At 53.8% G+C, this 26,630-nt stretch overlaps 10 protein-coding genes across 10 annotated transcripts; 6 read left to right on the top strand and 4 right to left on the bottom strand.

The window, feature by feature from the left end:
• Window positions 1-2,028: 2,028 nt before the first annotated feature.
• Window positions 2,029-3,256, bottom strand: SODALDRAFT_269667 (P-loop containing nucleoside triphosphate hydrolase protein; the record flags this gene model as incomplete). The annotated part of the gene is made up of 3 exons (XM_028607676.1): window positions 2,029-2,377; window positions 2,482-3,104; window positions 3,170-3,256. 3 exons carry the CDS (start codon window positions 3,254-3,256, stop codon window positions 2,029-2,031), a joined length of 1,059 nt encoding a protein of 352 aa, XP_028471084.1.
• A 365-nt stretch (window positions 3,257-3,621) lies between these two features.
• On the bottom strand, window positions 3,622-4,784 carry SODALDRAFT_327467 (ribosomal protein L16p/L10e). The gene is made up of 3 exons (XM_028610438.1): window positions 4,297-4,784; window positions 4,091-4,232; window positions 3,622-4,025 (listed from the first exon to the last, which is right to left on the bottom strand). Exons 1-3 carry the CDS (start codon window positions 4,720-4,722, stop codon window positions 3,847-3,849), a joined length of 747 nt encoding a protein of 248 aa, XP_028471083.1. The 5' UTR covers window positions 4,723-4,784; the 3' UTR covers window positions 3,622-3,846.
• A 236-nt stretch (window positions 4,785-5,020) lies between these two features.
• Window positions 5,021-8,887, top strand: SODALDRAFT_289182 (DNA replication factor C, large subunit). Its single transcript, XM_028608617.1, has 4 exons — window positions 5,021-5,328; window positions 5,381-5,416; window positions 5,470-8,088; window positions 8,189-8,887. The coding sequence occupies exons 1-4, from the start codon at window positions 5,183-5,185 to the stop codon at window positions 8,505-8,507; spliced, it is 3,120 nt and encodes a 1,039-aa protein (XP_028471082.1). The 5' UTR covers window positions 5,021-5,182; the 3' UTR covers window positions 8,508-8,887.
• An 894-nt stretch (window positions 8,888-9,781) lies between these two features.
• SODALDRAFT_392700 (hypothetical protein) lies at window positions 9,782-12,934 on the top strand (the record flags this gene model as incomplete). The annotated part of the gene is made up of 7 exons (XM_028615259.1): window positions 9,782-9,793; window positions 9,899-10,120; window positions 10,197-10,211; window positions 10,398-11,404; window positions 11,491-11,684; window positions 11,760-12,065; window positions 12,195-12,934. The coding sequence occupies 7 exons, from the start codon at window positions 9,782-9,784 to the stop codon at window positions 12,932-12,934; spliced, it is 2,496 nt and encodes an 831-aa protein (XP_028471081.1).
• A 764-nt stretch (window positions 12,935-13,698) lies between these two features.
• SODALDRAFT_266743 (GrpE-domain-containing protein) lies at window positions 13,699-14,521 on the bottom strand (the record flags this gene model as incomplete). Its single annotated transcript, XM_028607505.1, has 2 exons — window positions 13,699-14,145; window positions 14,234-14,521. 2 exons carry the CDS (start codon window positions 14,519-14,521, stop codon window positions 13,699-13,701), a joined length of 735 nt encoding a protein of 244 aa, XP_028471080.1.
• A 483-nt stretch (window positions 14,522-15,004) lies between these two features.
• On the top strand, window positions 15,005-16,871 carry SODALDRAFT_342356 (DNA-directed RNA polymerase II subunit RPB3). The gene is made up of 3 exons (XM_028613084.1): window positions 15,005-15,338; window positions 15,445-16,010; window positions 16,106-16,871. Exons 1-3 carry the CDS (start codon window positions 15,276-15,278, stop codon window positions 16,503-16,505), a joined length of 1,029 nt encoding a protein of 342 aa, XP_028471079.1. The 5' UTR covers window positions 15,005-15,275; the 3' UTR covers window positions 16,506-16,871.
• Window positions 16,872-16,891: 20 nt separating this feature from the next.
• SODALDRAFT_327461 (mitochondrial carrier) lies at window positions 16,892-18,647 on the bottom strand. Its single transcript, XM_028610437.1, has 4 exons — window positions 18,241-18,647; window positions 18,139-18,143; window positions 17,258-17,979; window positions 16,892-17,154 (listed from the first exon to the last, which is right to left on the bottom strand). Exons 1-4 carry the CDS (start codon window positions 18,365-18,367, stop codon window positions 17,061-17,063), a joined length of 948 nt encoding a protein of 315 aa, XP_028471078.1. The 5' UTR covers window positions 18,368-18,647; the 3' UTR covers window positions 16,892-17,060.
• A 292-nt stretch (window positions 18,648-18,939) lies between these two features.
• On the top strand, window positions 18,940-20,969 carry SODALDRAFT_289172 (phenylalanyl-tRNA synthetase). The gene is made up of 2 exons (XM_028608616.1): window positions 18,940-19,193; window positions 19,255-20,969. The coding sequence occupies exons 1-2, from the start codon at window positions 19,058-19,060 to the stop codon at window positions 20,607-20,609; spliced, it is 1,491 nt and encodes a 496-aa protein (XP_028471077.1). The 5' UTR covers window positions 18,940-19,057; the 3' UTR covers window positions 20,610-20,969.
• A 1,217-nt stretch (window positions 20,970-22,186) lies between these two features.
• On the top strand, window positions 22,187-23,738 carry SODALDRAFT_327457 (Calcipressin-domain-containing protein). Its single transcript, XM_028610436.1, has one exon. It carries the CDS (start codon window positions 22,560-22,562, stop codon window positions 23,340-23,342), a length of 783 nt encoding a protein of 260 aa, XP_028471076.1. The 5' UTR covers window positions 22,187-22,559; the 3' UTR covers window positions 23,343-23,738.
• Window positions 23,739-23,918: 180 nt separating this feature from the next.
• On the top strand, window positions 23,919-25,424 carry SODALDRAFT_327456 (hypothetical protein). Its single transcript, XM_028610435.1, has one exon. The coding sequence runs from the start codon at window positions 23,990-23,992 to the stop codon at window positions 24,956-24,958; it is 969 nt and encodes a 322-aa protein (XP_028471075.1). The 5' UTR covers window positions 23,919-23,989; the 3' UTR covers window positions 24,959-25,424.
• The last annotated feature ends 1,206 nt before the right edge of the window (window positions 25,425-26,630 follow it).

Raw genomic sequence — 26,630 nt, 5'->3', positions numbered from 1 at the left:
CACCGGCGATAGTTATAATAGTCGGGGGGGGAGGGGAGCGGTAGCCGTAGTTAAGGTCTTTGCCTTCTTAAAAAGCGTTACGGTTCCTATAGTATTATAGATTGATTAATTAGTATAGGTCGGTATTCGTTATAGTTATTATTAGCTTACCTATAGTCTTATTTACACGCTTTTTTCCCTTAGAAGAAGCGGGAGTAATAGTAGCGGTGGCGGTGGCGGTAGTATTATTATCGGCGGCGGCGGCGGCCGGGCGGTATAAATATTTACGGCCTTCCGAATTAAAGTGGTAGTTATTATAGCTACCGCTAGCGATACCCGAGAATATATAGTAACGGGCGAAGGGACCGTCTTTCTTACTATAGTGCTTATAGTCTATTTAGAGGTCGCCGATAATTGTTATTATAACGGCCTCTTAATTAGCCGGGCGATTAAGGTTAAGGTTTTTATCCTCCTATAATAGGAGGTCCTGTTTAGCCTATATTAATAATATCGGTTAGTAAATAATATATAAAATAGTATATAAGTTAATAACCTACCCGAATAACGCGTATAGTATTAAGGGCCTTAGTAGCTTTATACCCGCTATTATATATAAGGTTAAGAACCTTACTACGATTAACTATACGGCTATCCTTTATAGGTATCGTTTCCTAAACGCTCGTGCGGGATAAAGAGGCCGTATTATATACGGGCGGGCGGGCAGGCGTACGGGCGGGCGAGGAGGCGGTAATAAAGGTAATAACGGAGGTAGTGTCGGGTAAGGCGGGGGCGGAGGCAAAGGCGGCGGGTAAGGCGGAGGCGGCGGGCGAGGCAGGGCGGCAGGCGGCGGGCGAGTTATCGGGCGTAGGGGACCGCGATTCCTATAAGTCGATAAAAGAGTCGGAGAGTACGGGCGGTATACTACGAATTACGGTTAGTATTATCGCTTTCTATAGGGTTAAGGCGTGTATTTATATCCGTAACTTATGTGATAGTAAGGCTTTAACTACTTAAAACGGAAGGGAGGGAGTAATATTTAAATAGATAGTAAAAAACTATTACTTAGCGGCACTATAAGATATAATAAGGGTTAATTAATTAAGAGCTTTATTTCCGTAAATAGTATAGTTTAATAGTCGGAAATAGAAAGCTGCTTTATTTAGATAATAAAAAAACTAATACCAAACGTCGTTATAGTATAGGAAATAGTAAACAGCAGTAAAATAAAAGAAGGCGGGCGTTTTACGGTTATTTTCGGCTATTTTCGGTTATTTAGTTATTATAGAGCAGGTCATATAACAAGCCCCCCCCCCATAAAGGGGGGGGGGGCGAGCTTAGCGGCGTTGCCCGTAGGGCAACCTGCTAAGCTCGTAACTTTTCATTCCCGCTATATGGAATCACTTTAACAGCAATGTGGATTATCTATTCGGACAAGCCTTCGTCATGAATCGTGAGTTTACCCTGTCAATGGGAAGATCAACCCCTCCGGGATTTCTGGAGGATGAACGGAACCTTGTCACTTTCACCTCGGATACTTCTTTTGGGTCCCGGCCGATATGCCGGCTAAGCTCATCTCGGTGACGTATCCCACACCCGAGCCCCTTTCCCCCGCCCCCGTAAAAGTCCCCACCAGCTAGCTATCCGTCATCGCCCGGGGTGTGCTATCCCACAAAGTCACACCCCGCGTTCCCGTCAACGTGCAGCTCCCCATTGATCGGGGTAGGAGATGATGAGTCCCGATTGAATTGTCTCAGAGAGGAAAGACATATGGCAGCTGATAGGGATACTTGTATGCAGTCACATTCTCGGGTCGTCTTTGGGGGATGGACGAAGGGAAGAGACCCCCAGTACGTCCGGTTTCTGTTTTGCTTGCCTATATCGGCGGGCACCACTTATGCCGCATGTCTGCGCCTTTGGTCAATATCCCGCATGGCATTTTGCTCCCATGCCACCAAGCAATAGCCCTGAACGCCGCGGAGCCCATCCAGACTTGCCATGCCGTATACACCTGACAAAACACGTCTCTGCCTGGTCCTCCCATCTCAGAGCTCAGAGTTCCATGCTCATCAGATACATCTCGATAATCCTCATGAATTTGGCCACGAAGGCTTCCAGATGGAAGATGACCTTCGTCCCCATCCGGATGCGGTGCTCGTAAAAGGCCGACCATTTCACCACCTCGGGTTTGAGTGCATCGTCGATCATCGGTATCAGCTTGAACGTGAGCGTCCTGAGGATCGTGGTCGCTGGAATACAGTGCGTTAGGAGGTCGTAAAGCTTGGCCCGCACCTGCAGGATCCTCGCCGGGGTATGCTCCTCCATGATTTCCTTCGCGATCTGCCCTATTAGAGCCTCCCAATCTGGCGGCGGAATTCTTGTCGCCTCTGTAACTTTCTCGCTGTTGTGTCATGTCGTCAGCTCCTCTTGCGCCTTACCAGATGGGAGAAAAAAAAGGGGGGAAAAGGGGGGGAAAAAAGGAGGGCAGGGAGCCATGTCACTTACTTCTGCGCATGCACCGATTCGTACATGAGAAGCGCCCGCCGCAAATTCCGCCCGCTCTCCTGCGCTATCCGCATGTGCAACCCAGGTACGACTGGCCAGCCCTCCCGTTCCGCGCTGGATGCCAGCACGTCGCATATTTCCTCGTGCGTCGGCGCCGCAACCCGCACCAGGAGCGTCCGTGACCGGATAGGCGCGATAATGTTGGCTGTGGAATTGGCGAGCAGGATAAGCCGTAGGTTGGGCGAGTATTTCTCCATGGTTCGGCGCAACGCCGCTTGCGCGTCGCGTGTCAAGTGGTCTGCCTCGTTGATGACAACCACCTTGAAGCGCTGCCGTGCGGCCTGGTCCACCTGCTGCGTCTGGGCCACCTCCTTGAGCAGATCTTGCACCACAACACGGTCATAGTTGCCCACATCGGACGGTGTGATTTCGAGGTGGTAGTTGGACGCCACTATGTTGAACTCGAGCTTGCGATTGCTTGTTGTCTGGAAGACACGGGCGTCGATTTTGATCTTCTCTACTCCCGGCCCATAGAGCTCTTTCAGTGTTGCCACTATGCGTGTTTTCTTGCCGGCACCCGAGGGTCCGTAGACGAGGAGATGAGGGAAATCGCCGCTTTGGGCCTGCAATCGGGAATATAGCGTTAGCATGGATGCGAGTGCCCTCGGCTTCAATCTTTCTTGCGTACCAAGGACCGTAGTCTTTCAGATAATTCCTGATGGTAGGTGAGAGCATCCAACGACCGTGGCCGGTGCTTGTCGACTATGAGAGCCATTATGCTTAATGGTCCGTCCCAATAAAGAAAATGTGTTGAGTGATGTTGAAAATATCCGATTGTTCCAGTTCGCTTTTTTTTCTTATTTTTCTCTTCCGTTTCTCTACTTGACAACCACGTCGGCAGACTGTAGGCGTTCTTGGATTGGAGACGCGACGCTCACGCGTAAAGTGGTATCACTCTGCCAAGATGAAATCCCGATAGTGGATACCCGTATGTGGCTGTGCGGTGGTCTGTGCTCACGAAGATAATCGAGACGAGAAGCTTTGGGACGTACATACCCTATTCTGTTCCTACAACGGATGACGGACGATGGATAACGGTCAACTAGAGGTACGGAGTAACTATTTTCTGACTGAAGCTGATGCCGGAGCACAAGTTGCATTAAAATACACTGAAGAGGGTTGGTTTACGTGCATACCTCCATGTACATCTGCGAAACGTTTACAGCCTATAAGACATTGAGCGTTGAATCCTCAAGCATTTGACTCTATTGATACAAGGTTCCATTCGCAACAACTGCCTCGCTCCTCTTGTACACAATGGCTAGCTTCGTTTTGTACACAGACCGACTATAATGCATCTTTCTATCAAGCCGCAGCAGATGGCGAAGCACCCGCGGACCCAGTTGGTGTTGTAGGGGCTTGCTCCAGTGCCTCTGAAGGGGTAATCTTCTTCCTCGGCCGCTTCAAGTCTTCTAGTGTGACACCGTGCAATTTTGTGATACCAACAACTGGCGGCTCGCCCTTGCGCACGAACGCCCATTGACCTGACAGGAGGGGACACAATCAGTGGTTATGTCCAGGCATGAAACGGTTGACAGCTTCAACTTACCAGGCAGCTTGTTCCCAGCTAGACGCATTGCATCACGCGCAACCGCCTCGTGTAGCATTCCTTTGATCTCAAAGACAATCTGACTGACGGCGACACGAGCGGCCCAGTGGTCGAACGAGCCTTTTCCTTTTCCCATACGCATCTATCACACCGAAGTGAGTATACCTGGCCGGTCGTTTGGATAACGCTTCGGGGAACGTCCTCACCTCGTTTCCGGATACATAGACGCCCACGTTGCAGCAGACCCTCTTATACAGCCTGTACTTCTGTCCACGGAGCCGCATCTTGATCGTGTCTTCGGCGTTCTTGAGCTGCTTCGCGCTGATCCTTCTATGATGGTCCGTCATGCGCAAACCGTAATCGCCCCACATCACGGTCGTTCCCTTCGTTGAGCCGCCAGTCGCCACGCGCGGACGGCCCTTCATCATCTTCTTCGTCCGGTCGATCGACGGTTCGAGCCAGGTACCATGGCGGGCTGTTGTCGACGAGAATGGCCGGGCATTGTGCTTGGATTGAGATGCTGCTGCGGGCACAGCCAATCGCGGACGAATCGATGTGGTCAGTGCCCTCGTCGCAATGGGCGTCGACACTCGAAGGCCCTGAAAGGCATTGAGCAATGCCGTAGGCCTCATGATGGTGGAGAGATAGTCGTTGGAGACAGCGCGAAGTCGAGGAGGTGATCATCTCCTTGAGCTGGGATTTTTCGATGGTCAACGAAAAGTGGTCAGTGCATCATCTTGGAGGACCGATTGTGGCACGTGACTTGGTGTCACCAATCGGTGCCCCAGAAGACGGGACCACAGAGCTGTGGCTAGTGACTAGTGGGGCAGTGGGGCATCGCGCCACAATTTGCGTTTCTCAGGGCGCGTTATTGCCTTTCGCGTCACGTCACGACTATTCAGTCGTCCTGGACGCAATCTGACTTCGTCCCTTCTGTCGATATTCGGAGCACCACACACCCCACCTTTCACTCACTCGGGGCCTCAATTACTTGCCCTCACTTAAAGCGCTTAGATATTGAGTGGCTACAGACTATTTCTTTCCCTCCTATCACAAAGTGCTCTTTTCTTTCAGGACCGTCGTGTTCTCGCCATGCCCGATATCCGGTCCTTTTTCGGCCCCAAGAACGGCGCATCTGCCCCAAAGGCGGTCCCGAAAAAGAAGCCAGAGGAGCCGACCAAGGGTAGACGCAGCAGGAAAGTAATCGAGGACAGCGATGACGATGACGCTATCATAGAGTATGATATGTTACTTCCACTCGGTATTGATGAGCCACTGACGATCTCGCAGGCAGAAGGCCCCTAAACCCGCTCCAAAGAGGGCAAAGTAAGTCTTGCTCAAACAAAGCTGACAGCCCCCATTGCTGAGACTATCTATAGAAAGGAAGAGTCTGATGGCGTCGAGATTACGGCGAGCGAATACTTTGCTTCTTCCAAAGCTGGCAAAGGTCCAAAAGCGCCCACGTCTCCAAAACCCGATGCGAAAACCCAAGTCAGAAAAGAGGCCGTAATCCGGAGCAGCCCCAGAAATAAATTGACTACGAAAGCCCCTGAGGCTGGTTCTAACGGCAACGGTCATGCCTTGACCTCGAAGAAGCGCACAACCACCTCCTACAAATCGCATGACCTTGACGACGACGCTGCCTACAAGGACGACGACGCCGAGGACGACGGAGATATCTTTGCCGCTGATGCCAAGGGAAGAAACAAGCGGAAGAATGGCGATTACGTCGACGACGAGAGTGAAGACGAAGATTTGCCCAAACCGAAGCGGATTGCGTCTAGGAGTAATAAAGCCGCTGCTACGACCCCAGTTCAAGATCAACCTGCTCCCAAGCCCAGGAAGAGGAAGAGTCCCGAAAGAGAACTGGACGAGTCTGAAGAGGAAAAGCCCAAGAAGAAACAGACGCCTGCGAAGCGTGCTCCGAGGACCAAGAAGGCCGATGAAGCCGAGGACGCCTCGTACCAAGCCATCCTGGATGACATCCCCACCGTTCGGCCGCCCACGCCTCCACCGAAAGATCCCAATGCCAAGTTTGACTGGAGAGCCGCCAAAAGCGGAGGTCACGCGGCCGCTCCGCCCTCCAATCCTGCCGGCGCTGACATTCCCGAAGGCGAGGAAGAGTGTCTTACGGGACTGACGTTTGTTTTCACCGGTGTGCTTCAGACCATTGGGCGCGAAGAAGGACAAGCCTTGGTGAAGCGATATGGCGGAAAGATAACAACAGCACCGAGCAGCAAGACCAGCTATGTCGTCCTCGGTGACGACGCTGGGCCCAGCAAGCTGAAGAAGATCAAAGACTTTGGCATCAAGACTATTGACGAGCATGGCCTGTTCGAGCTCATCAAGCGGCTTCCTGCGTATGGAGGCAGCGGCAAGGGGGCGGAAAAGGCGCGAGAAAAGAAGAAGAAAGAGGAGGAAAAAATGAAGCAGGAAGCCCTGGAGATGGAGCAAGAGGAGAAAGCTCGCCGAGCGGAGGCTGAGAAAGCGGCGAAGAAGGCTGCCGCCGCACGGGGCGTGACCGGCGCCGCTGCTGCCCCAGCGGCCCCTCCTGCTCAGTTGTGGACGTCCAAGTACGCGCCTACGCAGCTGAGCCATATCTGCGGAAACAAAGTCCAAGTGGAAAAGATCCAGAATTGGCTGAGGAACTGGCCAAAGAGCAAGAAATACAACTTTCAGAAGAGGGGAGCTGACGGCATGGGTGGTGCTCGTGCGATCATCATCTCCGGCCCCCCGGGCATCGGCAAGACCACTGCGGCGCATCTGGCCGCGAAGCTAGAAGGCTACGACGTGCTCGAGACCAATGCGAGCGACGCGAGGAGCAAGCGGTTAGTCGAGGAGGGCGTCAGCGACGTGATGAACAACACGTCGCTTCTCGGTTTCTTCGCCGGCGAGGGGAAGAAGGCGGATGCTGGCAAGAAGAACATTGTTCTGGTCATGGACGAAGTGGATGGTATGTCGGCGGGCGACCGGGGAGGCGTTGGAGCGTTGGCCAAGTTCTGCAAGAAGACTGAGGTGCCCCTGATCCTCATCTGCAATGAACGACGACTGCCCAAGATGAAGCCTTTCGACTTTGTGACTTTCGACGTCCCGTTCCGACGCCCCACGGTGGAGCAGGTTCGGTCTCGCATCATGACCATCTGCCACCGCGAGGGCTTGAAGATGCCCCCGAATGTCGTTGATGCTCTCATCGAGGGCAGCAACAAAGACATTCGGCAGATCATCAACATGGTCTCGACGGCGAAACTCGACCAGACCGCGATGAATTTCGAGCAGGGACAGGCCATGACCAAGGCGTGGGAGAAGCACGTCATTATCAAGCCGTGGGATATATGTCAGAAACTGCTGGGGGGCGGCATGTTTTCGCCGGCCAGCAAGGCAAGGCTCAACGACAAGATCGAGCTCTACTTCAATGACCACGAGTTCAGCTACCTCATGATTCAGGAGAACTACCTCCGCACGAAGCCCATGGCCCTCAACAACAAGGGCTACAGCCCGAGGGAGCAGAGGGTGAAGGCACTGGAGCTCTTCGACTGCGCGGCAGAGAGCATCAGCGACGGTGACTTGGTCGACCGCATGATCCACGGACCGCAGCAACAGTGGAGCCTCATGCCGGCGCACGCGGTCTTCAGCACGGTTCGACCTGCGAGCTTCATTTCGGGTCAGTTGATGGGAACCAACTTCACGTCGTGGCTGGGCAACAACAGCAAGACGGGCAAGCTGGGTCGATTCGTCCGCGAAATCCACTCGCATATGCGGCTGAAATCGTCTGGCGACGCGATGGAGATTCGCCAACAGTATCTCCCTGTTCTGTGGTACCAGCTCGTCCAGCGGTTGGCCGTCGAGGGCAAGGACAGCATCAATGAAGTCATTGAGCTCATGGACAGTTACTACTTGACGCGGGATGACTTTGATGCCCTCAAGGAATTGGGGCTGGGACCTCAAGCTGAGGAGAAGGTGGACATTGAGACGCAGACGAAGGCGGCCTTTACGAGGATGTGCGTACTGCCATTTACTATTCTTCTTCCCTTTCTTTTTCCGCTTTTTTTTTTCTTCTTCTTCCGTTTTCCCAGGCCATACTGACCCCCAGCCCTGCAGATACAACAGCATGCCCCATCCGGTACCGTTCATGAAGGCCAGCAACGTCCTGGCACCAAAGAAGGCGGCGAAGGAAGCCCCTGATCTGGAAGAAGCCATTGAGGAGGAGGATGAAGGTGAACTAGAGGCTGCGGATGTTGTTGAGGATGACGAACTTGATCTGAAGAACGACAAGTACGTCAAGCAACCGAAGAAGAAGGCAGCAAGGGCGACGAAGAAGAAGGCCAAGGCAAACGACAGCGACGATGAGGATAGCGGCCCCAAAACTAAGAAGGCTCCTTCTAAGGGTTCAACAGCCAAAGGACGTGGCAGGAAGTGAGCATGGCCATGATAGAGGTTGACAATACTGGGTCGCACAGCAATGTATAGTATAGGGGGGCAGTGGAGTGGATATGGATATTGGTCGTCTCTTGCTTGTCGGTGCATGTTTCCTTTCTTTTTTTCGGCTTCTTTTTTCTTTTCTTTGCCAACACCAAGGATATGATCTTCGTTACTTCACATTGGGACTATGTATGCGGGTGATGCAATAGACAAGGACAAGGACAAGGGTGTGAGATGGGAGAGGCAAGCTTGTTGACCAGACGTATAGATCAATGAGAACATTGCATACAGACCAGGAAGAAGCAATGCTTCTGTGAAGGCCTAAATTTACCTACTCTCAGCTATAAACATAATACACATAGAGAGGCATAGCAGGACAGGAACACGTACCCTAAGTTGTGAAGGCTTAACAAGGAAATGGTGATGAAGCCCCCTTTTCTCCCTTGAATGGTGGGATAGCAATTAAAAGCCATCGTCAACTCTGAAGACACAACCTGCCCTTGTTCTTCATTAGCTGTCCACCCACCTGTATCACAGGTTATGGGATATGCTATGAGTTTTGTCCATGTTCATGCACTCTTGCTTCCTGGGTGAGCTTCAACTTCTGGGTCTCCCTTCCTTTGTATTGGCTATAAGGCAACTTATAATTTATTACGGATCTTAGTATATCTCCTGACCTACTCCGGGCGCCCTTCTGGCCTGTTAACGGCCTCCTGACCTGCCACGACTCGTATAATCACCAGGGCAGTTCATGAGGTCGTTACAATTCTGGCAGGAGCCATACACGAACGCATCTACTTACTGTATATCAAAATTTTCACGGGATAAGGGAGCTATTGCTGAAGGTAGTCTTCCCGAGTTCCTCTTCTTGGACCTTCTTGTTGATCACATGCCGCCGTCTCATTGCTTGATTGTTCCCTTTTCCCTTTTACCTTTTGTTCTTCTTGGTTTTGACAACCTGAGCTTATAGACGGTGCTATTCTATTGCTTCGTTCTATTCCAGCCTTTGCTGTTGGTCTTGCTTTGCCCCTTGTGTTGTCGGGAACGAGTTTTGAACCTCCCCCAGAGACCAAGCCGAAAGTTGAAGAACATTGCAGCAAACCCATACAGCAGAAGAACTTTATGACTAGGATCTAGAAGCGCAAAGGCAATCTCGGAGGGAATAGTCAACACGAGTAGCTGCAACTACACGCCGAGACACCGAGTCATAGTCTAGTCGTATGATCATGGAGCACCGCACGACCGGCGGAAGGGAGATGGAAAGCCACTACCATGATGGGAATGGTAAGTTGATCTGCATCGTCATGGTCTCGGCGTTTATCGTGGAGTAGCATCGTATCGTCTAACCATTGCCTATTAGCCGTCTCTCCCATCTATGACCTTTCTCAGCACCCAAGCCACGAACTATCCGCCATCGAGGAAGTTCTCTCAGATGAAGATGAAGATGATAACAACAAGAAGCTGAATGATGTTGACCATGAAGTCTCGGACCAACCGTACCCTGCCCTTGGTTCGGGTCCCATCGCCGAAGAGAGTCAGAATGGCCAACAATTTCCGCCGGAATCTGCTGAACATGACACGAAAGACTCCCACCGCTCGCAACAGGTAGATGTATGTTTTGGAATAGATGATCGTAAACGTAGACGATGGGTCTCAGAACTCTCCGTGGACTAACAGAACTGTTTAGGCTCAGCATAGCCCTGTGGGTGCCGAAGGCGGCGAGCTTGCGTCTGTTGGCAGAGAACAAATGAAAACCCACGCTCGTGGAAAGTCAACTTCAAGCTTCCTCGCTTTGGGTGATGGCATCTACCCTCCCCCTACGAGTTTCCGTTTCCCCTCGCAGCCGGCTTCCTAGCATGGAGCCGGAGCTGGTCCGGAGACTCGACAGGATGCGAACACGGTTGGCTTGGCCATCTCGGAGCACGAGGACGGCCAAGTTAACCAGTCTGGTTTCTTTGGCTATGTCCAACGGAACGACGAGGGGCACTATGCTAATGCCCATGATACCTCCGATGGGGATTCGTATGATCCGATGGACCTTGCTCCGCTTCAAGACATGGTCCGTAGCGTTCCCAGCTCGGGGGGCTGGGAGCCCGAGGAGCAATATGAAGCCAAGGCTCTTGAGGGTCTTCAACGGGAAGAAGAGGTTGTCCATACTCGAAAACCAGTCCGTTCAGCCTCCCTGGAAGAATTATATAAACTTACTACCGAGGGGTGGCTGGATGCCAACGAAGGATCGAACGGTTGGTATCCTATCAATGGCCGTGATGATCCAGAGGGAGACGAGGTTGTTCATGCGAATCAACCCACCCGTCCAGCCTCCCTGGAAGAGCTATACCGGTTCACCACAGAGCAGTGGCTAGATGCCAATGGAGAAGAGGACGGCTGGTATCCTATCAATGGCAGTGGCCGTTTATCGGACCCTCCGGCGTCCGAGTCTCGTCAAGATGACAGCCCAGTTAACTTCGACCTATTTCACGCGGTGGTTAATTATGTTCCTCCTTACTTCACTACCAATTACCAAGGGAGACAGGCCGGAGACCGTACTGGTCAGCCTGAGGCCACTGGCGGTGCTGTCTATTCCCCGAACACCCGTGACTGGGCCGATTATGGAAGCGCTCTCGTCGACTACGCCCCTGAGACGGCGATTCCCAAGGTTCCTGGTTGCACAGCTGGCCAGCATCATGCCCAGAATTGGACCTTCGGTGCTTCTGCCTTCATAGCATATGCTGCCATGCGTGGTTCGGGCATGGATACGGGCAACCCGCTCCAGACCTGGATGGGGGTTAAGGGTATAGAGCGTCACGGCCATGACCACGACCTCGACTACGACCACAACAACTCCCGGGCCACGGACTCGAAGGCCGACGACTTCAAATTCAAGCAACTAAGAAGGTGCGTCTCCAAACTGCAAGGATTAGAGAGTGATGATATGAGTTACCCCAAGCACTCGGTTGACCCACGACCGACTGAGCCTATAGTTTCACCGCCGAGGTTGAAGTGGCCCTTTGGGAAAGACCCTTGGTCATTGATGAGAACCGTCAGCAGCGAGTTGAGATCCCCCGACCCAAATACAAGCACCTGAACCCTCCCGAGGGGTTTGAATATCCCCATCACCTCGCGTCGTCGATCAACGGCATCGCCGCGGATAGCTGGGAGAGAGCGAAGACTTTCGGTGAGTACTGTTTTCCTCCCTGGAGACTCCAACTTCTGCGACGAAAGGGGCGCATTGGACTGACCAGCAAAGTAGAAGAGGAGTACGATATCTCGGATGACGAAGGATCGCCTCCCTCTGGTCGTATATCACCTTGCACATTCCGCGTCCTGGCCGAGGGTTGCAAGCGCTGGGAAGACCCGGCCAAGGACCACAGAGTCGAGATGCCCCCTGAAACGAAACGACTTCGACCTGAGACTCCTCCCCCGACAGACATGCCGACATATCATCGCAACCGTATGGGCCACAAACGCACCTTGCAGCAAGACGTGGAAGACGGTAGCTGGCTCTCTCCCATCTACTCTGTGACTGAAGACCCGAGTATCATCTACACGCCTCCCGGTGAGTTCTACTTTGAAAAAAAGAAAAAGCCCCTCTTACACATCTTCTTCTGGCTCCCAGCCTTCTATCTAGACGAGTGTACCTAGGTGTACCAATACTCCCCGTGTCCAGAGGTTAATCGACTAACAGGAACCCAACGTCATCCGACAAACTTTGCCATATGTAACTGGCAAGACAACGTCCACGAGGTCATGGACCCTCTTGGCGCCCAACATCTGCGTGAATTCCAGCCCACCAGCCATATCGCCCCTAAAATCACCACGCCCAACGACCTGGCCCCGGCCCGCATAGCCTCAGCACACACCGCCGCGACGCGAAGCTCAGAGAACCGGCCCTACACAGCAGCAGAAGTGCAAGCAGCCCTGCTCTCCCCGCAAGCGCGACCGCTAGTAGACGGCAGCATAGCGCCCGAACACGCAGCGGCGGTGCTCGGAGCCCACTGGCAATGGGCATGCCAGATGCGCGACGCCGCGGCGCAGCAGTCACAGCGCAACGAAGAAGCGCGGCAGCGCATCAATTCTCTGCGCGACGAGCTGCGCGACATGGAACTCTGCGTCGACCACGTCCTGCAGAGGCGCGAGGAGGAGGAAGAAGAGGTGGTGGAGGAGGAGGACCAGCGCCGCGTCGAGCGCCGGAACCGCCGCATCATACGCCAGGTCAGCGCACACCTCCGCGAGGTCGCGTACGAGGTCCACCGTCGTAGGGAGCAGCTCTGCGTTGTCCTCGGCGAGGCGGCGCAGCTGGAGTGCGAGGAGCAGGTCCTTACTGCCGATGTCCGGGCTGAGATTGCGCGGTCTGGTCTTCCCGATGCTGATGCCGTTCGTGCGGAGGCTGGGCGGGAGTTTCTTGAGCTTGCAGGAACTACGTGATACCTACTACGGATAGGATGAGCGGAGTTGCTCGACTTTACGTACTGCGCCTGGATTGGATCGTGTCAGACGTAGCATGTTATTGTTTGGATTCTTCATTTAATCTGGGTCTGGAAAGGTCCTGTCTCTGTATTCTTGGCGGGAAGTCAGTACGGCCGGGCGATGAAGGCCGAAGACAGACAGAACAAACCCTGAGATTTGTATAACCATCTCTAGCACAATGTTGAATCCTTTCACCATCACTTGTTCTTCGCGAGCTGGGTCATGGAATAAATGTTTGGTCTAGGCGGTGTCTAGGCGGTATGATTGCCATCGCCTTCTGGGTATGATATTGAAGGAAGCTATAGCCTTTTTTCTTCTTCTCGTTGACCCCCGTATCCCGTATTATCCTGTCCCAGGATTTATATACCACATGTCGTCGTACAAACTGCAGTATGTGTATTATTTTACTGTCACCCCGCCAACCGTCATGAGAGGAGCATTGTACATATCAGCCGGAGTACCGCAGTTCGTCAGTACTCCGCCCGCTTGAAAAAGAAGGAAGATAGATAGTTGAACACTTGTTGAATATAATCGTACACAGCCGCGTCTCTCTGGAGAGACGTACGTTGCGAGAGACGCAGCCAGAGCCAGCTCGTAATATGCGAGCTCAATTGTTGTAGTTGGGTAGTTGGGGCACTAGATGGTGAGTGACATGGACATCGCTATGCCCTTGCGCGTCACGTCAAATGCCCATTTCGAAGAAGATTGGCGTCAAGGCTGAATTATTTGTTCTTGACGACGCCGACCTTGGCGGCCCGCAGCACGCGTCCGTTGAGCTTGAAGCCCTTCTGCTGGACGAAGAAGACGTGGCCGTCGTCCTTGTCGGGCTGCGGCGTCATGAAGGTGGCCTCGTGCTCGTTGGGGTCGAACTTGTCGCCGGTCGGGTCGACACGCTCCAGGCCATGCTTCTTGAGAGTGTTGAGGAGAATGCCCTCGGTCATCTTCAGACCCTCGTACAGTTGGGCCAGGTCCTTGGCCGTCTCGTGGGCATCCTCCGCCGCCTTGGTCTTGTCCTCGGGCACCATGCTCAGGGCGCGGTCCAGGTTGTCGACCGAGTCGACGAGGTCCTTGGCAAAGGCTTGGATGGCGAAATCCCGAGCCCCCTTCATCTCGCGCGCTGTCCTGTCCTGGAGATTCCGGAAGTCGGCGACGGAGCGAAGGCACTTGTCCTGTGGAGGGGGGAGGGAGTCAACATTGATTTTTTTTTATATTATAGAGCAAACGGGGGACTCATGAGTAAATCATAGTGAAACAAACCTTCCAGTCAAGGGCCTCTTTCTCCTTGGCTTCCAACTTCTTCTTAAGAGCCTCTAGCTCAGAAGTGCCGTTCCCTTCCTTCTTTTCCGCCGCCTCGGATTCTTTGACATCCTTCGCCTCGCCCTCTGCGCTGTACCATCTTGCTGCTACTGTCGGGGTCACTCGAGCAGCTCTTATCCTGAAGGCCGGGCTGGTCTGGAACTGAGAACGGAGGAGTGCTTGGGACGCAGGTGCTTTGGCGGCCGAGCGGGCAGCACGAGTGCCACTAACAAGAGCTCTTTGCAGCATTGTCGCAAAAGGGGGAGGAGGGATGCGTGGATGAAGATAGACTGAGGAGTGAAAGGAAGGAAGAAGTTGCAAAAGGCGAGCTCTCAGAGTGTGTCGCGTGGAATTGGGGAGTTTGATGTTGGGAAGTCCAGATCAGGGTCAGGGTCAATTTGCAGACTTGAGGTAGAGTTGAAATTTTAACGGGGCACCGTTTCGGGGGGCGGGCGGATCTCTGTACCCATATCCATATGTACTTCGTAATTATTACCTACTTCGTACTTTGTATTGCCGGTGCCGGCCCGTGCTTGGTCCGATGCCGTCTACCTTAGGTACCTTACATGTACCAATCAAGCTGAGTCCGTACACGGAGCGGGAAAATGATATCACGAGGAAGAAGAATCCAAAATCTTCCGACCTTATCGATAAGGTACTTTGTACCTCGTAAGGTGCCAGTGAACATGTTAGGGTACTTAACGTTCAGAAACGTTCTGGTGATGCGCCCGAGGAATCCTTATTAGTTCTTCTATCATTTAGCTTTAACCTCGCGCCTCTTCCACCCTTTTGCCTCCAGAAAACTAAATCGACGAAGGCAGCCGCTCATCACCTTCGAATTATTCCCCCTCTCTCCATGCTGCTCTTTCCGAGTGCGTGCTCCTGCCCATAATCCCACGATTCTCGGCGACATCCTTGACAACTTCGGGCTTTCGAAGCGCCAATCACTCAGACAGCCGCGTCGAACACGAAGCTCGGAAGGTGTCCCAAGGAGCGAGCAATCATGGATTATGACGCAATGATGCTGGACGGCGATTCCGCCGGTCCGTCTGTCAAAATTTCTAACGTATGCGCACTTGCCTTGCAGTGACTGGTTTCTCCCTTGTCCTGTTCATCATCATCATCATCATCATCAAGATCACCAGCATACTGATGCTGAACACGCCTCTTAGACCGAGCGCGACCGGGTCGTATTCAGCCTCACCAACTGCGACTTATCCTTCGCCAACTCGATAAGGCGCGTCATCCAAGGCGAGGTCCCCACAGTTGCTATCGACATCGTGGAGATCGAAACCAACACTTCCGTCCTCGCCGACGAATTCATCGCCCACCGCCTGGGCCTCATCCCTCTCGATTCGAAGGACGCCGGCAGCTTGCTCTACTCACGCGATTGCGACTGCGAGCAGTACTGCGACAACTGCAGTGTCAAGATCACATTAGCCGCCAAGTGCACGTCGGACGAGGTCATGAAGATCTACGCCAGCGACCTCGTCGTCGATAGCTACCGCCAGAACGCCACCATCGGAAACCCCGTCATCACCGACCCGGACAAGCTCGGCACCCTCATCTGCAAGCTGCGTCGCGGCCAGGAGATCAAGCTTACGTGCATAGCCAAGAAGGGCGTGGCTAAGGAACACGCCAAGTGGATGCCGACAGCTGCCGTGGGATTCGAGTATGATCCGCATAACAAGCTGCATCATCTCGATCTCTGGTACGAGACGGATGCTGCAGCGGAATGGTAATGCTCTACGTGCCCAACCCTCTCCCAGTGATCCTTTGTGATCTGTTGTAGTGCAATGGTTGCTTACCTCTCTCTTTCTTCTTCTTCTTCAGGCCGAAAAGCAAAAATGCCGACCAGGAGGACCCTCCCCAAGAAGGCGAACCTTTCGACTACAACGCGAAACCCAGCAAGTTTTACTTCGACGTCGAGAGCACCGGAAATCTCGACCCCGACCAGATCATCCAGGAGGGAATCAAGGTCATGCAAGAGAAGATTGCCCTGCTACTGCACTCGCTCACCGGAGAGGCTGAGGAGGGAATGAACGGGGATTACGACGGACCGCGGAGCCCAACTATGGGCCTCGACGAGCCCGGTTGGAATGACCAGGGTTATACTACTCCTTACAACGGCGGCGGCGGCAACATGAGTTCCTGGGGTGGCAACACGACCACCACCCCTTACCATTCTAGCACCACTCCATACGGAGTCCCCGGTCAAAATGGTTGGAGTTGAAGGGGGTGTACAATGGCGTTTCGGGTTATTGGGGGGACTTTCACACGATTGCATAGCGGCGTTAATTCGGCAATAAAAGAGGGGGAGGCTGCCCAGGCGCGGTTTAGGAATCTCTGTGTATAGTAAACCGAGAGGTGAAGATGACTTGCCGGTACGCATTTGACAAAAGATGGGTAATAAAACAGACAAAAATAATCGACATTATTGGTTCTATAATATCTCTGCACGCCCTCTATGCTTTAGGCGTTGATGATCCTGTTGAGAATAGAACATTGTACACATTGGGTCTGACCTGACCCTCGTATTCGCTGCCATGTCATGGCCCGTCAAGCTGAGCATCTCTGGTGCCCTAGCTGCCAAAGGGAGAAGTAAAAAAAAAGAAAAAAGGAGAGAAAAGAAGAGAAAAAGAGAAGGCCGGCCGAACAGAAGTGAAATGCCCATTAACGCCTCGTACCGATGCTGGCTCGTCTATAACATCCATGGCCATGCTATCTATGCATTGATAGGCCTAGGCGGCCTACAACCAGGCTTTGAACCGTCTTGATGCTGCTCCTGTTACAACGCCTGTGGAACGGGATTCTCTATGCCGCGGATCTTTCTATATGCCTTGCGGTGCATCTCTAAAAAGACGAATGTACAAACAGTTTGCCTGTAGCGATTCCCGAGTCAGTGCATCGCTCCCATACGGACTCGAAGGGGTTTGGGAGAGTTCCAAAAGAATAGGGGATTGATAAATTTTGCGTTCTACTCACGGTCCGAGCCTCAGGAAGCTGGGCACCCAGCCCTTGAACATCCATCGCCAGCCTTCATTGGCATAAATGGTGCGAAGGGTGGGGAGGAGACCGTCGGAGGAAGAGACGGTCATGATGCGCGTCTTGATGACGTCGACGGGGCTGGTGACGGTGGCGGCCATGACGCCGGCGAGAACGGAGGCGGTGAAGTGGGTGGTGAGGTTGTCGCGCATGGGGGTGTTGCGGAGGAGCAGGCCCTTGACGGTGTCGTACGAGGCGAGCTGGGAGGCGGTCATGGCGACGGCGCGGGTGCTGTTGGGCAGGGCGCCGCGGAACCAGCTCCGGATGCCTTCCTCGCGGGCCATGCGGACGAGGCCGTCGAAGGCGTGGCGGTAGCCGCGGCGCTCGTGCGGCGGTAGGGCCGCGTCCTGCTGCATGCGCACGTTGAGGACGTCGGCCGGGTTGCCGGCTATGCCGCCGATGAAGCCCGAGAAGGAGGCGATGGCCACGAGGACAGGGAAGGACGGTTGTTGCTTGCTTTTCCCCTTGTCGGCGAGGCGTTTGGTCGCGCGAGCTTTGAGCTCTTCGTAGACGCCGAATCGGACGGTGGAGTAGGTCAGTTGGCGGAGGAGGGAAGCGGAGAGGCCGGCGTAGAGGGCAAGCGGGCCGTCACTTCGGATGATGTGGAGGAAAGTCTTGCTCATGTTTTTCGGGGCATCGGGTCGGCGGACTTGGAGGCGGACCTATAAGGGAAGAAAGTTGGTTAGCCAGGAAAGCATAATAGAGGCGCCTGGCGAGGAGGCAGTGGGTGGCATGTCCTTTGGGGGGGCACTCCTTTTGAGATGCGCACAGAGGGTTCTCGCCTGCTCGCCCGGCACAACAGGGCTACTGCATACCTTCACTATCACAATACGGAGTTAGAATCGCATTGATCCATCGCAGAGGGGGGATACGACAGGGGTAGCTAGCTTGCTGCTGCCCGGCAGAAGAGGGACAAAACGTACATAGGTCGAGGGGATGGGTAACACAGGCGGCCATACTGCTAGCGGTGCCGCCGAACCAGAAGGGATAGTGAATAGCAGGGCTCTTGGCCGCCACAGCCGTGGCCTTTTTGCTTTCCTGGCCAGCCATTTTGACCTGCGACAAATTCGACCGACTTCTGGGGGATGATGGGGGCTATCTTGGCAGACTCCATGCGCAGCCACGATTATTGACGACCAGCGAATTGGACAGGGAGGCGGTCGAGTTGCGTCGCGATAAAGATGTCCATGCCAGGTCGGTCTGATCAAGAGATCCGACTTCGGAGCAGAAAAGGCAAGGTGTGAGAGAAAAGCCCCGTGGGAGTCGCACGCGATCGGTGTCGTTATTTAGCAGTGTGACGTCTCGAGAATTGAAACGGATAAGAAGCATGTGGTCGGGTCGGGAACTTTGTTTCTTTTTCTTTTTTTTTTTGCCATTCTCTGAATCTGATAGGTGGGTCATCTCCACTGCGTCATAACCCCTTTCCCGGTTTATCGGCATTACAGGGCTATAGGTACTGATACAAAATATCACATACAAATCCTCTAGTTATAACTAACTGTGGTACGTATTGATCGACGGACCCCTGTACCGTCGACCATGCACCCAAATTGATATGGAACGGCGTGCATTGGATATTGAAGCTCTTTTCGCGACAACGACTGAAAGTGTCTCCTGTCGTGTACTTCGTCCGGACAACAACCTTCCCTAGGGTTGCCACATAACCCCGTGCCCTTGCTGCGTTGAACATTATCTCAATTGGGGGTGTGCGTATCTGGTCTCCTTTCGACACAAGTCAGAATGCAGAGCAGACAACTGCGCACCTTGGCTCGGAGAGTCTCATGTGCTGGTGCTGTGATACCCAGAGCACATGTGCTGCCGCGGTTGACACCACTGCAACGGCCTCAAATCCACTGCTGGCGTAGCTACTCATCGGGTAGGCAAGATTGGACCCTTTTTGCGGGGGAGAGAGAAAATTTATCTAACTCTATTCGTAGCATCATCGGCTATCTCCAGAAACAACGAGCCAAAGACTGTCGAGGTCAACGGCAAAGAGTATACGACCGACGACGCCTGGTTCAACGTCCCCCCCAACGTCCTCGCTGCCACGTCGCGCAAGTTGCACCTACAAAAAGACCACCCCGTTTACATCACCCGAAAGATTATCGAGTCCCAATTCCCACAACCCACCTACCGCTATCACAACAACTTCGATCCTGTCGTCTCCACACAGCAGAACTTCGATTCCCTAGGCTTTCCTCCCGACCATCCAGGCCGAGCCCGCTCTGATACTTATTACTTCAATAAGGACACCCTCCTCAGGACACACACCAGCGCACATCAGGCACAGACCTTCAAGGCCAACCTCAGCGAGGGCTATCTGGTCAGCGCCGACGTGTACAGGCGAGATGCCATTGACCGGAGTCACTATCCCGTGTTCCACCAGATGGAAGGGGCGCGCATGTGGGATCGGTCAAAGTACGCCGACGGCGCCGTTGCCAACGCGATATGGGCAGACGTGAACAAGCTGCCCAAGCACGACGTTGTAGTGGAAGACCCGAACCCGCCGTACCACCCCGAACGGAACCCACTGCAGGAGGCGCACACCCCTGCCGAGGCCGAGGCCATCGGTGCCCATCTCAAGCGCTCGCTGGAGCTCATGGTCGTTGAGATCTTCACCAGGGCCAAGACGGCCGCCGCAAAGGCCGACCCGGACTACAAGGACGAGCCGCTGCGGGTGCGGTGGGTCGAGGCCTACTTCCCCTTTACTAGCCCTTCCTGGGAGCTCGAGGTCTACTACGCGGGCGACTGGCTCGAAGTGCTGGGCTGCGGCGTTGTCAAGCACGAGCTTTTCGCCAACGCGGGGGTACCGAACCAGCTGGGCTGGGCCTTCGGCATCGGCCTGGACCGCATCGCCATGCTCCTCTTCCAGATTCCCGACATCCGCCTCTTCTGGTCCCGGGACGAGCGTTTCTCGAGCCAGTTCACGGGCGTCTCGGATGACCTGTCCTCGCTGCGCCGCTTCGTGTCGTTCTCCAAGTACCCGGCCTGTCCGAAGGACGTGTCCTTCTGGCTGCGCCCCGTGTCGGCCGCCGGCGGTAACCCCAGGACGAACACGCAGGACTTCCACGAGAACGACGTCATGGAGATTGTACGCGACGTCGCGGGCGACCGTGCCGAGGATGTGCGCCTCGTCGATGACTTTACGCATCCCAAGACGGGCCGCCGCAGCGTGTGTTACCGGATCAACTATCGGAGCCTGGAGCGGACGTTGACGAACGAGGAGACGAATGACCTCCACAGCGAGGTCACCCGGAGGCTAGTCGACAGGCTTGGGGTTGAGATTCGGTGAGCTGCGACATGACATCTGATAGGACGTCGCCGCTTGTGACGAGTGGCTGTGACATCTCCGCTCGATGATCCCCATTGTACATGTACTTTCCCCCCGATGTACCAACCAATGTATCAACACCGGTGTATAAAATACCTCTCACCGACCTGCGAGGCCACTCGGCAAATTCAGTCATCCATGTCATACATGTAGAATATATATCTATCGGTTATACAAGTCAAAGCTGGAGGGTACCTTGAAGAAACTCAACCCATTTCAGGTAGGCGAAAAAACACACCAAAAAAAAAGGAACGGTAACCAGAAGGAGAGCCTACTTGAAGCCTCGGTTATGCACCGAGGCATACAGTCTAAACACTCGGGCCTAAATGGATGGAAATATAAGACGATGTGGCTGCGAAGCGAACAAGGCTGAATAAGAGACATAGCCTCGCGGCTGGGGAGAGGCGCCATCGTAACCAAAAGCTTCGCGGAAGGCGGAGCTTCAGTTCTCAACCAAACGAAGGGGAAACACGTAGCCCAGCTGGCATCGCACCGAAGGCGCACGGCGAATCGAGCACAGCCTCGTTCGCAATCCCCCTCTGACAAACCCATCGCATTTGCTTAGGGTCAACTGAGCATGAACTCTCCGAAGGTCACGTATTCTGATCCGCAGCACCCGACGCCTGTCTACTCCGTAGTTGTTCTGCCAGGGAGCTGTTGGGATCACAATGTCGGGACTAAGACTACCCTGGCCCCTGACCGTGAATGAGCCCCCCCCCTAGACACCGAGATCGAGATCTGTTCCCCCTCTTTTCTTTTTCTTTTTCCTGTCCAAGTTGGATCATGATCATAACACGGGTGTCTCTATCTCTAGTTTCTTAGCGGTCAACGCATAACGCATCGAGATTCGTACGAGGCACATGTGTAGAACTCTGCGTTGGCTATGACTTGCCATACGTCCCGAAGCCATGGCTGGAACGTTGAAGGGGATTGGCGCTCGTTTACAAATGCCAGAGAGAAATATACAAGGCCGCCCAAGGAGGAATGCAAAAGAGAAACGAAGGAAGGACTCGGAAGCATCATGGAGCGGTTCTAGTGGCGCAAAAGAAAAAAAGAAAAAAAAAAAGACTTCTCGAGGGTTCCATGATCCAAAAACTTCCGCTTGTCGACACTGCCACTCTCTGAACTCCCGCCACAAGATTAATCACGTCCAAAACAACCAGGCCCGCGCACTGGCGCTCAGTAGATTGAGTCTAATATTTCTAGTGTCTTTAATGCAGTAGGTATCGAGCTGACGATGTTGGGCGACCAATTCACTCCGTAGTTGTCGATGGAGAAGGTTTAAGCTAAAAGCTCAGGGGGACGAAGTTGTACCCATGGCAATTCACTTGGGTATTTGTACGGGCTACCTTCCATTCACCGCCACGTGGTACAGCAACACTGTATTTTAAGGTACAAAACTGTGTCTCCATGCTGTTATGTAAGGTACTTCGTACACTGCCCTACGCGCTAAGCCCCCACGGCAATGGGACGTGCACATGGAATCCACCATTGGACTGAACACTGCCCCTCCCGCAACTTGCCGCCGTCGCTTTGCTTCTACGTGGTACTTCATACATATATGTCCACCGCCCCTCTGGCCGCCTTCTTCTTTCTCCCTCACACCACCTCTCCTTCTGCGAATCCAAAACATCTGCCTTGAACCACCAAACCCACAGACCGACGTGGCCTTTCGCCTTCATACGAAGACACACAATTACCTACGACTCTCTCCCCTCCCGACCCAGACTAGTTTCTCACCCCTCCTACAAGCGCCGTTTGTTGCATCTCATTCCTGGACCGTTGGTGGCAAATCCGTCCTGACCGACATCGAATTTTATAACCCCTCGCCCGAGATTTCCACTCCCTTCATTGCCCCTGCGAGCGCTTTCCGTTTCGGGAACCGTATCGAATCGTTCACACGCAGCCGACATGGAGAGCACGCCAAGCAGCCCCGCAGACTCTCGCCCCCTCTTCTCTCGCCGGTCCTCGAGCAAGCAGAGTCTCTCCCTCGACCTCTCCAACATCCCACCACTAGTACAACCGACACCCCCTTCGAATACTCTGCTGTTCACAAACCTTCAGGACCTCGACATCTTCCGCCCCGACAACCTACAGACTATCCGTGAGCTCATCGCCCAAACCGCTCCGATTCACGCCTGGTCACCACTCAAGTCCTTCCGCCGCATCGTCGTTTCCTTCTACGATGAGGCCTCCGCCATAGTCGTCCGGCAGATCTGGGACGGCGAATCGATCCTCGGAAACACCCTTCGCGTCTATTTCGGTGCCCCCACCGCCGTGGACACCGACGCGAAGGACCGCCACCTAGCCCTCCCGGACGCCGGCAAGCTCTTCTTCATCTCGCCGCCGCCGTCTCCGCCTCACGACTGGGAAATGCGTCTCGAGGACGCCCCGAACAAGCTGGTGCATGCGGAGGATCTCGCCGAGGCCCTGGCCAGACTGCATCATCATTCCCAGGCCGGTGCCGAGACCCCCGTCAGCCCAGTGGGCCGCTCAACTGGGCCGGCGGCTCCTGGTCAGACCCGAAGCAGGAGCTCTACCCTCTTGTACCGCCCTGACGCCCACGGCACCAGCCCAGACCTCCCGGCTATTTGTCTCGAGGACATGACGGACGAACCGAGCCCCATCGACCAACCCAAGCCCATCATGGCACACACGGCACGGCCACCTGTGGAGCTTATGCACGATGCATGAGAATGGACGATGACTGGATGGAACGAAAGACACAACTCAATTCGTCGGCGGTTAGGGTTTCTGTATCTATTATCTAAATTCGACTAGCCCTGCCAGCAAACAGCAAAGCAACCAAGGTGTGGCCCAGATTCAAATCATTGCATGGCGTTCACGGGGACGGGGAAAGGAAATATCAGGTTATCATTTAGCGGTGGAGTAGCAGCCCGGTGTTGGGAGATGTTCATCCTGATTTGGAGACCGGGTCAAACTCCCACTTGAATCATACAAGGTGCCAATATCGTCACTATTAAGTTGAAAACGAGTCATTTGAAAATAATTACAGGTTAAAAGTTAAAAGCTTTGTCTCGCTGATTAGAGACAGATATCACACAATCTGCTCCGCGGGTGACAGTGGCCACTGGTTGTACGAATACGGTACTTGGATACATACAGTACGTACCTTGGCAGGTCCCCACTAATTTTGTGGTCGGCCAGTTTCATCCCGTTGCTCCGATCCCGTTCTAGAGAATGCAGAACAGGGATCCTGTCGCGGAGCTTGTCCATCGCTTTTTTTCTTCTTTTCTTTTCACCCCTTCCCTCATCCATCGCGAATCCAAAAAAAAGAGACCTCGCAGTTCGCTGCCCATTTTTTATTTATTTACGAGGCCATGATTTGCTGTAGAACGGCCTCTCTGAGGCTCTTCATCCGGAACCTCGCACAAATACACAACTTCGACCTCCCTGCATCCCCCTCGCGGTTTATTCCGGCCTATTCGCCACGGGTAGCACTCTCACATGGACGAAAGAACACTTTCTCGACGTCCGTCATCAGGGCATTAGAAAAGGAGGCGAGTGGGAGCGATCATACGCCTGACGCCGCAAAACATACTACCGACGCGGAATCGGGCACGGTCCTGTCACCAAGAAATCCGCAGCTCGAAATATCGAATGCGGATCCGAATAAGGGCAAACAGAAAACGGAAAAGACGACATTAGACGTGGGCGATACGAACGCGCAGGCCAGGTCTGACCGAGATTGGGAACCATCATCAACGGGGCCAGGGAAGGTAAAGACGCAAGAGGAAAGAGGAAAGAAACAAAAGAAGAAAAAGAAGACGGCCAAGGAGAAGGACGCAGAGGCGAAGCCGCGGTCCAAGTCCGGCGACAGCACGGCCGGGCCGCAAACGGAAAGGCTCGAGCCCTGGCGTGTCCAGAAGGAGGCGCTCAAGGAGAAGTTCCCCGAAGGGTGGCGGCCGCTAAAGCGTCTCTCGCCCGACGCAATCGCGGGGATCCGGGCGCTGCACCAGCAGTTCCCGGACGAGTACGGGACGGCGCAGCTGGCGGAGAAGTTCGAGGTGTCGCCCGAGGCGATTCGGCGGATCCTGCGGAGCAAGTGGACGCCGAGTACGGAAGAGGAGGAGGAGAGGCGGGAGCGGTGGTTCCGTCGCGGCATGTCGGTGTGGTCGCGGTATGCTGAGCTGGGGGTCAAGCCGCCGCGGAAGTGGAGGAAGAAGGGGATCGTGCGGGAGCCGTCGTATCATGAGCGCAGGCGGGCGGCCATCGAGCGGAGACGGGAGCTGGAGGAGGCGGATGCTGGGGCCTCGCTGCAGAGGAAGCTGGGTGGGAAGATTCTGTGAGGGACGTGCATCTGGCGTCTTTGGAGGAGCTGGGGGCGTCACATGGCATGGATATCTACGGGTTGGGCGAGGTTGATGAGGTTTGAATGGGAAGGCACTGGAGAAGGGCGTGAGGGACCGAGATCACTCCATCAGATCTCTGTGTCTCTGTGTCGTGTCCCGTCGCCCCGATTTGTATCTATCTGTACAGTAAGTGGACGGGGATGGTGCGGTGGACTGGGCTGCACAAGATTGTGCGTCTTCTCGGTATCCAGCTTGTAAGATTAAGCGAAGCTCGGCGTCTCACGGTGTAATTGGATGTAGGATATGGATTACGTCGAAGAGGAAAGACCAGTCCTCAATCGTGATGACTTGGTATGCTCGTCGCTGGAACACGACATTGAAGAGGTCTTGAGGGTAAGACCACACCACGCTTGGGCATTGGCGTCCTGGACCTGGACCCTGGCAGACCTCATTTTAGGGGGATACCTTTGTGGCAAGGCTTGCGTCAAGTCGGCAAGCCAGTACAAGTACATTGTTCCGTAGATGTTGACTACCTTATTCCTCACTGAGATGCCAATGGTTATTCAGACTTTGGTATAGCTCTTTTTGGCGATTCTCATTCTTATCATCACATCGTGGTACATGGGTAATTCAGATGAATCGACACAGCGCCTATTGCTTGCCTAATCACCTGCAGTAGGAGAGTTTGCACGTTGTACGTTGTACAGTACTCCGTACGAAGCAAGACGTGCAAGCCGCGTTCCCCCACGCGCAGGATGATTTTCAAGATTTTCAGTGGGTTTAGGAGGTGATGGTCGTTTCTATTGGCCAAAACGCTTGTCGGTATTGGACAATGGGCTATCAGAGTTTGGTGACGAGCCCCACCCAGGCTGTCCTGGGGCTGCCCCTGCCGCCTGAGAACTCCGGTTCGCCGCTAGTCCTCCTATGGTAACCGTACTTTCCGCTATCACCAGGGGTAACAACAGAGGAGGGAAGTGGCAGCAGGGGTAGCTGCCAACCCCAGGCCAAGGAGAGATCCGTGCTGCATGCGACCCCGGCCCCTCTCCCGAGGGAGAAACACCAACCAAACACCACCAACACCACACACTCCTGTGAGATCTCTCCATCTCTCCATCTCTCCATCTCTCCCTCCTTTCAACGATTTCGAAGGGATAACACTACTCGTTTCACACTCTTTTTCTTTCTAATTCTTTTCCCAGGTAGAGCTCAGACATACCGACAGCTCCCGAAAATTCCACCCATCACCCATCACAGATCTTCGAACTTTTATTCTTCTCTTCAGCCGCGGTTTTCCCCCCCTCTTACCAGAAGCGGTGTGCAAATCCGTACCGCTCTTACCTCTGTCTTTCTTTTATTTTTCTTTTCTAATTTTCTGTAAAACTTCGTTTCATCCAAGGCCGCAAGGGTCAAACTTTCTCGATCTTCGCTTATATACATTAATGTCGCTGTATGTCTCTTTCCGTATTGCGCTTCTGAATGGAAATGCCATGGACCGACCCTTTGCTAACGACTTTAAGGTTTCGCCCATTTACCAGCCTTTCGTCTTTTTGCGCACTTGAATCCAGGATTTCTACGGCCGTTTCACTCGTTCTTTCTTCGCTCTGGCTGCTTCGCTTTCCCACATAGAAATCGCAGACTTACCGACGACAACTACCGACTAGTTATCATC

Source organism: Sodiomyces alkalinus, assembly GCF_003711515.1.
Source record: "Sodiomyces alkalinus F11 unplaced genomic scaffold SODALscaffold_1, whole genome shotgun sequence".
NCBI lineage: Eukaryota > Fungi > Ascomycota > Sordariomycetes > Glomerellales > Plectosphaerellaceae > Sodiomyces > Sodiomyces alkalinus.
The sequence above is the reverse complement of the archived record's forward strand: the minus strand, read 5'-3'. Positions and strand labels throughout refer to the sequence as shown.